Source organism: Equus asinus, chromosome 11 (genome assembly GCF_041296235.1).
Source record: "Equus asinus isolate D_3611 breed Donkey chromosome 11, EquAss-T2T_v2, whole genome shotgun sequence".
NCBI lineage: Eukaryota > Metazoa > Chordata > Mammalia > Perissodactyla > Equidae > Equus > Equus asinus.
In genome coordinates, this window is record NC_091800.1 from 84,071,753 (window position 1) to 84,084,010 (window position 12,258).

At 54.7% G+C, this 12,258-nt stretch overlaps 1 protein-coding gene across 7 annotated transcripts in view; it reads left to right on the forward strand.

Annotated features, from left to right (window-relative positions):
• Nucleotides 1-12,258, forward strand: part of ATP11A (ATPase phospholipid transporting 11A) — a 155,096-nt gene that overhangs the window by 108,486 nt on the left and 34,352 nt on the right. For all 7 annotated transcript variants that reach the window (XM_044779673.2, XM_070520165.1, XM_070520164.1 and 4 more), the window contains 5 exons: nucleotides 1,422-1,595; nucleotides 2,757-2,920; nucleotides 4,636-4,704; nucleotides 6,381-6,454; nucleotides 10,892-10,995. In XM_044779673.2, the coding sequence (XP_044635608.1) occupies nucleotides 1,422-1,595; nucleotides 2,757-2,920; nucleotides 4,636-4,704; nucleotides 6,381-6,454; nucleotides 10,892-10,995 (585 nt within the window). The remainder of the gene's footprint in view (nucleotides 1-1,421; nucleotides 1,596-2,756; nucleotides 2,921-4,635; nucleotides 4,705-6,380; nucleotides 6,455-10,891; nucleotides 10,996-12,258) is intronic.

Genomic DNA, 12,258 nt, shown 5'->3' on the forward strand with positions numbered 1-12,258 from the left:
CGTCATAATCTGGCTGCTCAGTACTAGAGTATTTTTACCTCTGCATATTTCATATGTTTTGCAAACATAATACGTGGTGTATTTCTGAGAAACCCGTAGAGGAGAGAATTTTTTCTGTAACAAGAAAAATGTCGAGCGGTGTTCAGTGCAGCCACTTTATCTGACGCGGGGTAAGTCTAGGAATTACCTGGTGACACAGGAGCTCCGAGCTTGGTGGAAAGGCTTGTTTCACAGGAGGCAACCTTCTGAAATATCCACTATTATTGTTGATCCTCACTTTGAAAAAAGCCAGATGTCATTCACGTGAAACCCCAGAGCCGCCTGCCCAGGGAGCAGTCACAAATTCGGACTTCATTCGTGTGACTGATTTTCCAGGTGTGGGGACAGGCTCAGTGGAGTTTCTTGCAAGTGTCTGGATGGCAGGTTGCTTGAAAAAAAGTTCAACAGGGCACTACTGCATACTTAAAACTTACTTGTTAGAAGCAAGCCCACAAGGAAAAGGAGTTTTCTGCGGTGGGATTTGAGACAGAAAAGGATGTTTTGCTGAGAGACTTCAGTGAAAAGGGCAGACTGTGGAATGCAGCCTGTTTCACTGTAGCATTCTGTTGTCGTTGCTTCCTGCACCTGTGCACTTTGTTGTCCTGGAGAGCTGCCTCGCCTTTCTGGTCCTGGAGACGTGTGCTGGGGGCTCTGAGCAGGAGACAAGGTGTGTGGAGCGTGGACTCCCCGCCGGGCCAGCGGGTCTCTGACCTGGGGAGGCTCGCCCCCCGACAGCCACGTCGCCATGTGCCCTGAGTCCCAGAATCCCCTCCTCCTTTCCTTACTCGTGATGAGTACGTAGCCTGAGTTTATCTAAATTTAGGGTTTAAAACCAGGTGTTGTTTTAATACTTTTCACAGTTTCCTGTCTGAAATTTGTTTTGTCCTTCTATTTGTTTGAATTCCATCTCCTAAACCTTAAACGACTGTGTGAGTTTTGACCTCCCAGACCTTAGAGAAGGCGTTCATCCTCTCTACGTCCTTGACTTTTTTGTTGAATAAGGTTCAGGACTGTCCCCCCATCTCTGTCTTTCCAACAAATGGAAGGCTGGCTCCACCCAGCGTTTCGTTTCCACCCACGAGAACGTGGCGTTCTTTGTGCTTTGCATCCAGAGAAGCGGGACTGGGAAGGGCCACCCTCCACCTCGAGTCGGGCGCTGGTGGGACATCAGAAGAGGGGGAGGGCGTGTCGTCCGAAGGCTCACGGTTCATTCAGGCTGGCGGAGCAGTGTGTTTTGGGTGAAAGCAGACAAGTCCGTCTCGTAGGGAAGCGTCGGTGCTCAGACAGGGAGCCCTGGGGTCTGAGTCCCGAGCGCACCCTCTCCCTCCCACACGGCCCTCGGGCTCTGGGCCGGCACCGCCCAGCGCTCCTTGTGTCCGCAGGTGGAGTACGTCTTCACGGACAAGACGGGCACGCTCACGGAGAACAACATGGAATTCAAGGAGTGCTGCATCGAGGGCCAGGTCTACGTGCCCCACGCCATCTGCAACGGGCAGGTCCTCCCCGAGGCCTCCGGCATCGACATGATCGACTCTTCCCCGGGCGTCAGCGGCAGGGTAGGTGGCCGCTCTCCCAGCGGGCGTGTTCCTTCTAGCGGCCATCACTGCCACGCTGTCCAAGGTCCCATTCACCAGACAGACCCGTGCCACCTCTTGTCCTGGGGTCCCAGAAAGACACAGTCCTCCGGCCACTTGAGTGAGGGGAGCCGTGAGCTGCCACTGCCTCCCGCCTGGGAATCTGGCCAGTCACATCCGCATTAGGGACAGCTTTGAAGACATGGAGGAGCAGGGAAAACATGGGCTGAGAGCAGAGTGACCCGCACACCCTGTGTGCATGTGCTCACACTCGTGTACACACCCATGCTTGAGCACACACGTATGCACGTGTGGGCACCCGTGCTCATGTGTGCACACACACATGCCCCCACACCCACCCATGCATACGTGTACACATGTGCACACACAGCCCTCACGTGTGCACACAGACGCACACTGCACTCACACTTACAACAGATGTGCACACACATGCAGGTACACACACACGTGCACACCTGAGTGCCGTGGCTCCACATCTCCGCCATGATCGGGGCGGGGCAGGCCATGACCCTTGTCAGTGGCCAGTTGGGAGACTGTTCCAGAAAGCTCGGTGAGTGTGGAGTCCTGTGCAGGGTCCCAGAGGGGACCAAGGATGGCCTGCCCTAGTGGGCTGTGCCGTGACAGCCTTCCTGACCCGGTGCACCATACCCCTGCCGTGTGTGCTTCAGGTGATTGCCGTACAGAAACTGCCATTTCTCCAGGAACTCAGCGGGGGGGGTCCCTCCTGACACCTGCCGTAGCTCCTCCTCCTGGCACTCGGGATGCGAGCCCAGCCCTTGTCGGCCCTTCTCAGCCTCGGGGAGGCTTCGGGAATCCAAGGGGACTCCAGGCTCAAGGGAGCTGGGCCCCCGGCCCCTGTGCTGCCTCAGCTGCCCCGAGGCTCAGGCTGGCATGCTCTCCTCCTGTGACAGTCCTTTCCTCTCAGTCTTCACCTCGTTGGTCTTGACCGTAATTACTGTGGAAATGCTCGGGCACGAAGAACAGCCGCGGTTACACTCCACTTCCCAGCCACCAAGCAAGACTAGACCCTCCCACCCCTGGAAGCCACCCATCCTGCCCCATTGCTCACTGCCTCCTGTTTATTCACACCATAGACATGTGGGTTTGGACCCGTTTTTATAGGAGCGAGAAGAGCTGTTTTTCCGGGCCATCTGTCTGTGCCACACCATCCAGGTGAAGGACGATGATGACGTGGACGGCCCCAGGAAGTCACCGGACTCGGCAAAGTCCTGTGTGTACATATCGTCCTCGCCTGACGAGGTGGCCCTGGTCGAAGGTGTCCAGAGGTATGTCTTTGGCTGTGACGACTCTGGTCTCGGATGCAAGGGGTGTGCCCGTCTGGTTTCAGGGTCCTTTCGGCCCAGCTGTGGGCTCTCACTGGAAGAGTCCTGTGTCGGGCCCTGGCCTCGGATGCTCGCTGAGGGGGGCTAAGCAGCCACCGCCTCGGTGCTCGGCGTTTCCTCCACCTCCGCGTTGGGAGGCGGGTCCTGGACAACCTGCCGTTGGCGTGAGAAGTGGCTGCTCAGCTGCCCGGGTCTCTCTCGCCGTCTCATTGGGCAGTTTTCCCTCTTAACCTCGGCCGCCTTAGTTAGAGGCTGTTCCAGATGATCACAGGCTTTTAAAGAGGCGGACAATCCTACACACCCTTAGGACAAGCCTTCCTCGTCCATCCTAAGGAAATGACACCCAGAGACGTCAGGCAACCTTCCCAAAGTCAGGCGACGTGGGGAGGGATTCAGCTGGGTGCTGGGGTTCCTTCCTGTTGCCTTTTCTCTCTCATGTCCTGTCATGTTAACTCTGTGCCCCTTTCCCCCTCCTTCACAATCTTTTCTTTGGCAGTTCCTGCTGCTTCATGACATGGCGTTTTAGGCAAGCACTGGAAATGTGCTTCATTCCAGATTCGTGGCATAATTTCAGGTCAGGGAAATGTTTTTCCAATTCCCCCAGCGTACGACCCTGATGTGATACTAAGGGTACTGATCTTCCCTCTCCGCTGCTGTCGATAAACGCACACTCAACACTCCTCTGATTAGAGCAGCGTTTCTGTTGTTGACTAAACCAGTGTGTTTCTCCCGTGCAGTTTGAACAGTGGGGTCCGGTCTGTAAGTTGTATTGTGGTGGACCTTTGTTAAGACTGCCGATCCACATGTGCACGGGTGGGATGCTCAGAGCTAGATGCATGTCTGCATGTGGAGCGCGTGCTCGAAAGTTAGACACGTTCAGTCGCAGATATCAGAGGGTAGGCAGGCTGTTGTGCCCGTCACTTTAGACTCACCTTCCAAGAAGCCCGTCCTTGGCCTCCAGCTCCTGCCGGGTCAGGTGTGCACCTGTCCGCACACTCTCCTGGCGCCTCCACACTGTCATGGCTACATGTTAGCGTGATGTTCCCGTTGCCCGGCTCGTAAGCCCCTGAGTCCAGAAGCCATGCCCTTCCTCTTTGCACTCCCACCCAGGCCACACAGTACTGACGTGTGCGCAGCTCTCAGGTGTGCTGGTGGTGGGGGGCGTCACAGATTGTGCTCTGCAGATGTTTGTTGATTGGCTGCCTGCTCTGAGCTGTAGTTTTCTCATCAGTAAAATGAGGGTCGGTCTGGAGAGTGACACCCTCGCAGGTCCTTCCAATTCTGACACGGTAACATCTACCAAACAGCCCGCTGACCAGTGAGTAAAAATGGGTCGGTGGAGATGGGGCCAGTCCACAGACTGGCCGCCTCTTTCTGAACCCGTCAGCTCTTAGTAGTAAGAACGCGCCTCACGGTGCAGCACACAGGAGGCGGGTGAGTCGGGAATTCTGTTGGCTCTTGGAGAATTTTTTGAGATGGTGAATAAATTCAGTATTATTATAATTTCCTAATTTTATTATGCAGTTTACAACCTCTGCTTTACCAAAGTATTTCTTTTTCAAAAAGAAAGCTTTTAGCAAAATGTAAAGCAAAAACTTTTTATGGAAGAGGGATATCAGAATTTCAGGTTAACCCCTGGACTCACTTCTCGTTTGCAGGCTGGGGTTTACGTACCTGAGGCTGAAGGACAATTACATGGAGATATTAAACAGGGACACCGTTGAAAGGTAAGCACAGGGTACGTTACACTGTGATGGTCATAAAAGAAGCGTCTTTACGGGGTGTTTTCATTGGGAAAACCCAAATTCTCGGTGGTCCTCCCAGAACTCGCTCCCCCTACTCAGTGACAACCCAAGAATGTCACCGGAGCATCTGGAGAATTTGAGAGTTGGACGGTTGGAGGAGAAGCTGCTTGGATGGTGTTGCATCATCAGATAGGTTTTGGGTTAAGCCATCAAAAATCAGGTTTTACTGCAAGAGTTCTCAAAGCTTCCAGTACATTCTGACATCCTCCCAGGCCACTCTGTGACTCACCACGACGGGGAAGCATAAACGCCTTCCCGTGGAGTGGCCACAGTGTCCTGTGTTTGCAGAGCACAGCTCCCAGCTCCCAGAGCACAGTGTCCCGTATCGGGCTGACTCGGCAGGCGTGCTCTGGGATCACCAGCTGGACGCTGCGTGGTTTCACTTTCCTGCCTTTACAGGCCACACGCTTTCAATTTTTAGAAACAACCTCTGTCTGAAGTTGCCGGTCCAGAGACAATCGCCTGTCTTGAGTTTTGACCTGGGAGATCGGACAGTCCATCTCTCCTTTATAAATAAACAGGAATGTGCAGCAATGGTACAGGTGAAGACAGGTGGGAAAGAGCGTAAGATTTGGTGGTGATGGCCTCCGAAAAACTGGATTTTAATATTTCCCTCCTAAGAAAAATACACTCCTGGATAGTGGGAGTGGTGAACCCTTGACTCCAGAACTGGCTGTGGAGTCCTCGATTGATGTCCTCTGGGCTCCCTGCCATGCGGGGGCCTCTCGGGAGCCATGAGGTCACCCTGGGAGGGCAGAGTGACCTTTGCTGTGGGCTTCAGGTTTCCAACTGAAAACGCGGGGGGATCACTCCTGAGACTGTAACACACTTTGCGGCTCGGCCGAGGACCTCGTAGGGAGCCCTGTTACAGAACGTGAGCCGGCACTGAGGTCACAGAAGCTCCTGTGCCCCCTGAGCTTGCTGCTGGGGTCTCTAGTGCTAGGAGCTTTCAGAGGTCGTGTCAGGGGTGCAGGACTGTTTTCAGCGTTTCAAATGCCAGACAGAAATGATCAGTCTTCTGATAGTGAGACTGCACTGGCTGATTAAATATCAGTTTTCTTTGCTTTTTAAATGATCTTTATCAACTTAAAGGACGCTGGTTCGTTCTCAGAGAGCAAAAGCTCTGATAGGTCCTGTGAGTCGGTGTGTAGCAGAATTGAGGGAAGGGAATCAGCACATAAGAAACGTGTTTGTGTGGTGAACAGACTCCCGAGCACCTGGACCTGGGCTGGCCGTGTGGGTGGGCGTCTGGGTGCAGGTCCTGGTGGGGAGGAGGTGGGAGCCTGGCCTCGGCCTGCGTCTGTCCCTGCAGGACACTGGTGCCGGCCTTGAGCAGAATGGCTGCATCACGTGAATCCAGACTTTTCCGTCGTGTCTGTGAAGGAAACCCCATATCCAGATCTGTCCTCCTTGAAAGGCCACTTGGCAGCAGCAGCCCCCAGGGGAGACGGGTGGATGGGCCTGATTCTTTGAAGGACCCTGTATGGGGGAGAGAGGACCACCCCAGACGTTCTGCTGTGAGAGCTTGGAAATTACCCAGATTTCATGACATACAGAGCCAGAGGGATGTCAAAAACAATTTTTAATTTCTTTTTCAGGTTTGAATTGCTGGAGATTTTGAGTTTTGACTCAGTAAGGAGGAGAATGAGTGTAATTGTAAAATCTGCTACAGGTAGGAATTTCTTTTCCTTTTGATCTCTTAAATTACTTGTTGTGATTGTGTTTTATTGTGATGCTTATATTCTGTGTAGCAGCTTTGTGGCTTTAACTGTTTATTCTCTTTCTTTTAAAACATGGATGCACCCACTGCTGTCACCTAACTGCTCACAGCCCCGCAGGCCACACAGCCTGCAGCCCCCCAGGCGTGCTCTCCCCCAGCTCTGCAGGCTGGTGACAGGTCAGCTTTGCTCGTGCCCTCTCTAGGGGTCCTGCAGTCTGTCTTCAGGCTGGCTCTCTGTCCCCTCCTGGTATCGATAATGATCACACACAGCAGCCTGCTGCCCGGGGTCTCCGTCTGCGCTCTGCCTTTCACTCCCCCTGCTCCCATGTCTGTCGTCTGAAGACCCTCGGGGGCTCGCTGTCCCTTCTGGGCCTGGGGCTCAAGTTCTGGATCAGGCAGCGGCTCCTCCCAGCTCTTTTCATTGAGCCCTGAGCTGCCTTCCCAGCTTCCATTCCAGGGCCACCCCCTAATGTGCTGTACTATAGGCCTTTTCCACCTGGAGGCCTCTACCTGAGGGGCCTTTCCACCTGGAGACCTCTACCTGGGGGGTGGGCCTTTCCACCTGGAGGCCTCTATCTGGGGGGGGGGGGAACCTTTCCACCTGGAGGCCTCTACCTGGGGACCTTTCCACCTGGAGGCCTCTACCTGGGGACCTTTCCACCTGGAGGCCTCTTCCACCTGGAGGCCTCTACCTGGGGGCCTTTCCACCTAGAGGCCTCTACCTGGGGGCCTTTACACCTGGAGGCCTCTACCTGGGGGGCCTTTCCACCTAGAGGCCTCTACTTGGGGAGACTTTCCACCTGGAGGCCTCTGCCTGGGGACCTCTTCTACCTGGGGGCCTTTCTACCTGGAGGCCTCTACCTGGGGAGACTTTCCACCTGGAGGCCTCTGCCTGGGGACCTCTTCTACCTGGCGGCCTCTACCTGGGGACCTCTTCTACCTGGGGGCCTTTCCACCTGGAGGCCTCTACCTGGGGGCCTTTCCACCTGGAGGCCTCTACCTGGGGGCCTTTCCACCTGGAGGCCTCTACCTGGGGGCCTTTCCACGTGGAGGGCTCTACCTGGGGGGGCCTTTCCACCTGGAGGCCTCTACCTGAGGGGGGCTTTCCACCTGGTTAGGAAGCCTCTCCTGGTGTCCCAGGTGGATGAGCTTTTGCTGGGCTCTGCCCTGACTGGACCCTGAGCATCCTGCATGCAGACCCTCCCCTCCTCTCAGTGCACTCGGACCAGCTCTGCAGAGAGTGCTCATGGCTCCTGCTGAATCCACTTCACTCACACAGTTTCAAAGTGGTGTCTCCTCAAGACATGGAGCTTATTCTTTTCTGTTTTTTAGATCTAGGCAACGCCAGGCTATGTTTCTCTCTTTGGAAACTGGCCTGGGGAGCACCCACACCAGCCGCTACCCTGGAACTGAACAGACTCCAGAGGTCTGAGGGTGTGCTGGGGACTTTGTCGGCTGGAGTCCTCACACTTGTGTGAGCAGAATTTCATTTCAGCAGGATCTCAGCTTCCCGTGGATTCCCGTAGACGGAGGTTCTGACGTTCCTCTGAATCCCTGATTTCCCTCTGAGCCGGCAGAAGACATCATGCGGTGGCTGAAGGCGTGGTGTCCAGCAGCGCCCTGGGAGTCACTCTCCAGGGAGCCGAGTCCACATGCTGGATGATGAGCGGCTGCTCTGGGAGCCGTGTGGCAGTGTCAGTGGGTCTCTTGTCTACGTGGTGCCCGCTCCTCTCAAGCAGGTTCTCAGCCGCGGCAGGCAGAAGCGGCCTCCAGTAAGGAGACTTGAACTGAGTGTCATGGGACATGAAACAATTCATGATATAAATGCTGCCGTAGCACACGCAAATGGAGGTTTTAACACTAGGATCAGCAGGACCCGGGACACATGTGACCGGTGATGTTTGAGAACAAGTTCAGGTGCACTGACACTTGCCCAAGCCCAGAAGGTTTCTCAACTGTGCCCCAAGGACACGCTCTCCTCGTGAGAGAGTTTAAGCCGTTCCAAGTTATGCAGAAAAAAGCGTTGAACTGTGGAAATTTCCATGATGGAGCTTTTTGTCTTGATTTTTCCCCTGGACAAGTGTGAAGTCGAGTCATCGAATCATGCTTCGAGACAGTTCCAGAGCCTGCAGCAACACCGTGGTCTCGGGAGCCCTGCGTCAGTTCCCCTGAACCCCACCAGGCTGCCTCCTGTGGACTCTTCATAAACAACTGCAATTTGCTCAGAAAGGGTGTGACAGAGCTTGAAAAGGAGCTGGGTCACATGAATTTGTGTGCAAGGCGTTCACACCAACAGAACGTCCCTTCCACGAGGAGACGTCTGTGGATTTCTGAGGGCGGCTCTGAGGGTGAGAGGAGGCTCACGGGGGGAGACTGCCGAGGCATCTGAGCCAGATGCTGCATCGGTTAATTTTAAGAGCAGTCTGAATGTTTAATTTAACGGGTTGTTCTCCCGGTAGCAGTGCGTCCCCTGATGACGCTGATTGCACTGGCGTTACAGCCTGGAGGGCAGGGAGCCTGGAGGCCTGCGCCCACCGAAGCCGGCTAACAACCTGGTTTCTTTCTGAGGCTCTTCCTGAAGAGTGCGCGGAGCCCTGGGCCTGATCCCCAGCGTGCTCCGCTGCAGGTGCCGTCTTGTCACTCGGGAGCTGCTGTAGGTCCTGGTCCTGAGCACGTCGGCTGTGTGTGCATCACTCTGGGTCAGTCACTTCTTGCTTGTGTTCAAAACTGGAAAAGCAAGATCTAAAGCCACTGCCAAATACTGTCTGCTCTCGTCCTCTGCAGGTTAAATTTTAATTTACACTCTGTATATTTTTACGTCAAAAGCTCTCCTGGACCAAGTTTAAGGCTGAACATCTCCCACGTCCAGAGTGGATGTAGAGGAATCAACCGGTCGGGACAGTGGGAAGTTTAAGCATTCACAAGCCGTTACCATGAGTCATCATGAGTTTCCTAGAAAAAAACGTATCATTGTTCGAGAATGCATCGTTACGTCGGCTAGACTACAATTCTTGGTCTAAACTAGATATATCTGATGATGTACGAGCATTGGCTAGAAATTATGTCTGGTAGTTGGGAGTGGATTCTGATGTCAGGCTGGTTGGTCCATGATCAAGAATGCTGGGGCACAAGCCTGCACAGCTGTGTGGGCGTCTCCCGGGGCTAGGACCCCCGCTCTCGTAGGTTCCTGCTCAGCATGGCCCCATTCTCTCCATGTGCTTGTGACACAGACGTACTCAACACCATCCTTTCTGGCTTTAGGTTGACGTCACCCTTGGTTTAATTTCAGGACTTCCGTAAGCATAAATCGTGCTGTGTTTTAAATGTTTTCGTGTGTGTGTATCACAGGAGTGAGTTCTTTCTTGGATCAAGGAAATAAGCGAAGGTAGGCTCCGGATGCTGGAGCTGAGCTCATGGGTCCCCGTGTGGGCCAGCTGGTGGGTCTCACCTTCCATCGCCCCAGGGCTGTGCCCGCCCCACAGCCCCGCCCAGCTGGCCACACCCTGAGGAGCTGGCTGTGGTGGGACAGTCGCCTGCTGCTCCTGCTGCCTCTGGATTTGGTTTCCCCGATAAACGTCCTGAGGGCCGTTGGCTTCTAGGGTTTCCAGGGATCTGCTCTGGCCAGGGAGCCTGCGCTCGAGCTGTCTGTCTGAAGACAAATTGAGAATGAGGCACATCACCATCACTGCGGCAGTGTCCCTTCTCCAGCCCTGGAGGGTTCCTCCTGAGACAGGAGCGAGGCTCTGTGAGCCAGGGGCTGCCGATCGGTGCTGGCGCCTTCAATGTCTTTAATGTCCTTTTTGTCATAGACTAGAGAGTTCCCCCTACTTATCTGGAAGAGAAAGTCTTTCCATCGTGAGGGAGAAGCATGCATCTATGGCACAAACATGTGGAAGTAATTGGGACACTACTCGAGGTGTGGGCACAGGAAAACTGCACAACAGCCGTCCCTGCTCCTCTGTGACTGCGAAGGATGACCCGGACGTCCATCCCCCAGGACTTCAGCAAATTGTTACCCCTTGGGTTGGCCTCACCCTCTGTCCCCAACCCCCACCGCCTGCCCTGAGGTCGCTTTATTCCTCACTCATGTCCTAACCAGAGAGAAGGCAGGAGCGACAGGAGGAAGGACACCCGGGGCCGGTTTTCTCCTGGGTCCTGACTTTGCTATGAGATTTCTAGGGTTGTTGGAATAAAATGAGGCTTTGGGGTAACCTGTAGGTCTGATTTCTTCCTGACTTTATGTATTCCCTGGTCCGTCGACATCTCCTTTACGACAGTCTCGGCGCTGGTTTCCCTGTTTCCGTTTTTTAATAAAAGCATAATTTGAAAAATATTTTCATCTTCCCCATACTGTGATTAAATTAAATATCGCGTTTTCTCATTTTATAGGAGAAATTTACCTGTTTTGCAAAGGAGCAGATTCTTCGGTATTCCCCCGAGTGATAGAGGGCAAAGTGGACCAGATCCGGGACAGAGTGGAGCACAACGCCGTGGTGAGTGGTGGGCGGAGGAACAGCCTCCTGCCCGAGGGGTCCCACGTGTGGCGTGGGGGTCGGCAGGGGCGGCATGTGCACAGCGTGGGAATCCCCCTTGGACCTCGCAGGTGGAGCTCTCTGGGCGCCACCCTCGCGCATTCACTCAGCAGACATGGCGTGTGTTCCCCGCGGGGGCCGCGCTGGCTGGTTGGGGTTTGGGGGTCTGAATTGTGGTAGGTACAGCAGAAGATCCATCTTTCTCCCGAGGAAGTTCTGGTGATTTGCCTCAGGGGTCAGTGCTACGCCTTCTGTGGCGGCTGCACCGTCTGGTTCCTCCCACGTCTCCGTCTGGAGCGTGTCACCTCATCCCTTCCAGGATGTCACCACACTGTTCAGTTGGTCAGCACGTCGGGGCGCTCGCCCCGTCGCTCCAGCTTCCCCTCCGAGGACCACTGGGGTGTGGGAGGGCCGTACGTCCCTGACACGGGGCCACCTCCTCCCGTCCAGCCCCAACCCACAGCCAGTGATGTGTGGCTCATTTAGACCTGTCCTCTGCCTCTGCGCACTGCAGAATTGTTAGAGGGGCCGGCCCTGTGGCCTAGGGGTTAAGTTCAGCGCGCCCCGCTTTGGCGGCCTGGGTTCAGTTCCTGGGTGTGGACCTGCGCCACCCGTCGGTGGCCAGGCTGTGGCAATGACTCACATACAAAATAGAGGAAGATGGGCACAGGTGTTAGCTCAGGAAGAATCTTCCTCAGGAAAAAAAAAAAAAAACCGTAGTGAATGGCATTGTGCAGGGCATGAAGGGCTTTGTTAAGGTTGCCAGTGGGAGAATCTTGAAGACCTGCTGTGAACGCTGACACTCGCCGGGTGTGTGGACCCTGCATCCTTTCTCCGGCCAGCATCAGCCCCACAGTGCGAGCCTCCGTGGTCTGCTGGGAACCCAGAGCGACACCTCCCACCTCCACGTGCTGGAGGGTCTTCCCCTTACGTATCTGGAGGAGAAAAGGTTCCCTCGAGAGTGAGAAGCATGGGTGGTGTTATTTATGGTGACTTTACAATCCGTCTGCCTTTTGTTTTACAAAGCTGCATTGGCACACGTTAAACCATACATATGTGCAGTACAAAAGTAGATCCGTCTCGACATGTGTTATCCGCACCTGCAGACGTTACCGCCAACAGGACGGTGAGCGTGTCCACCTCCCCAGTGGTGTCCTCCTGCCCCCGAGACTTGCTCCCTCCCACCCACACAGAGCTGCTTCTCTGCTGTCACTGTCGATGACT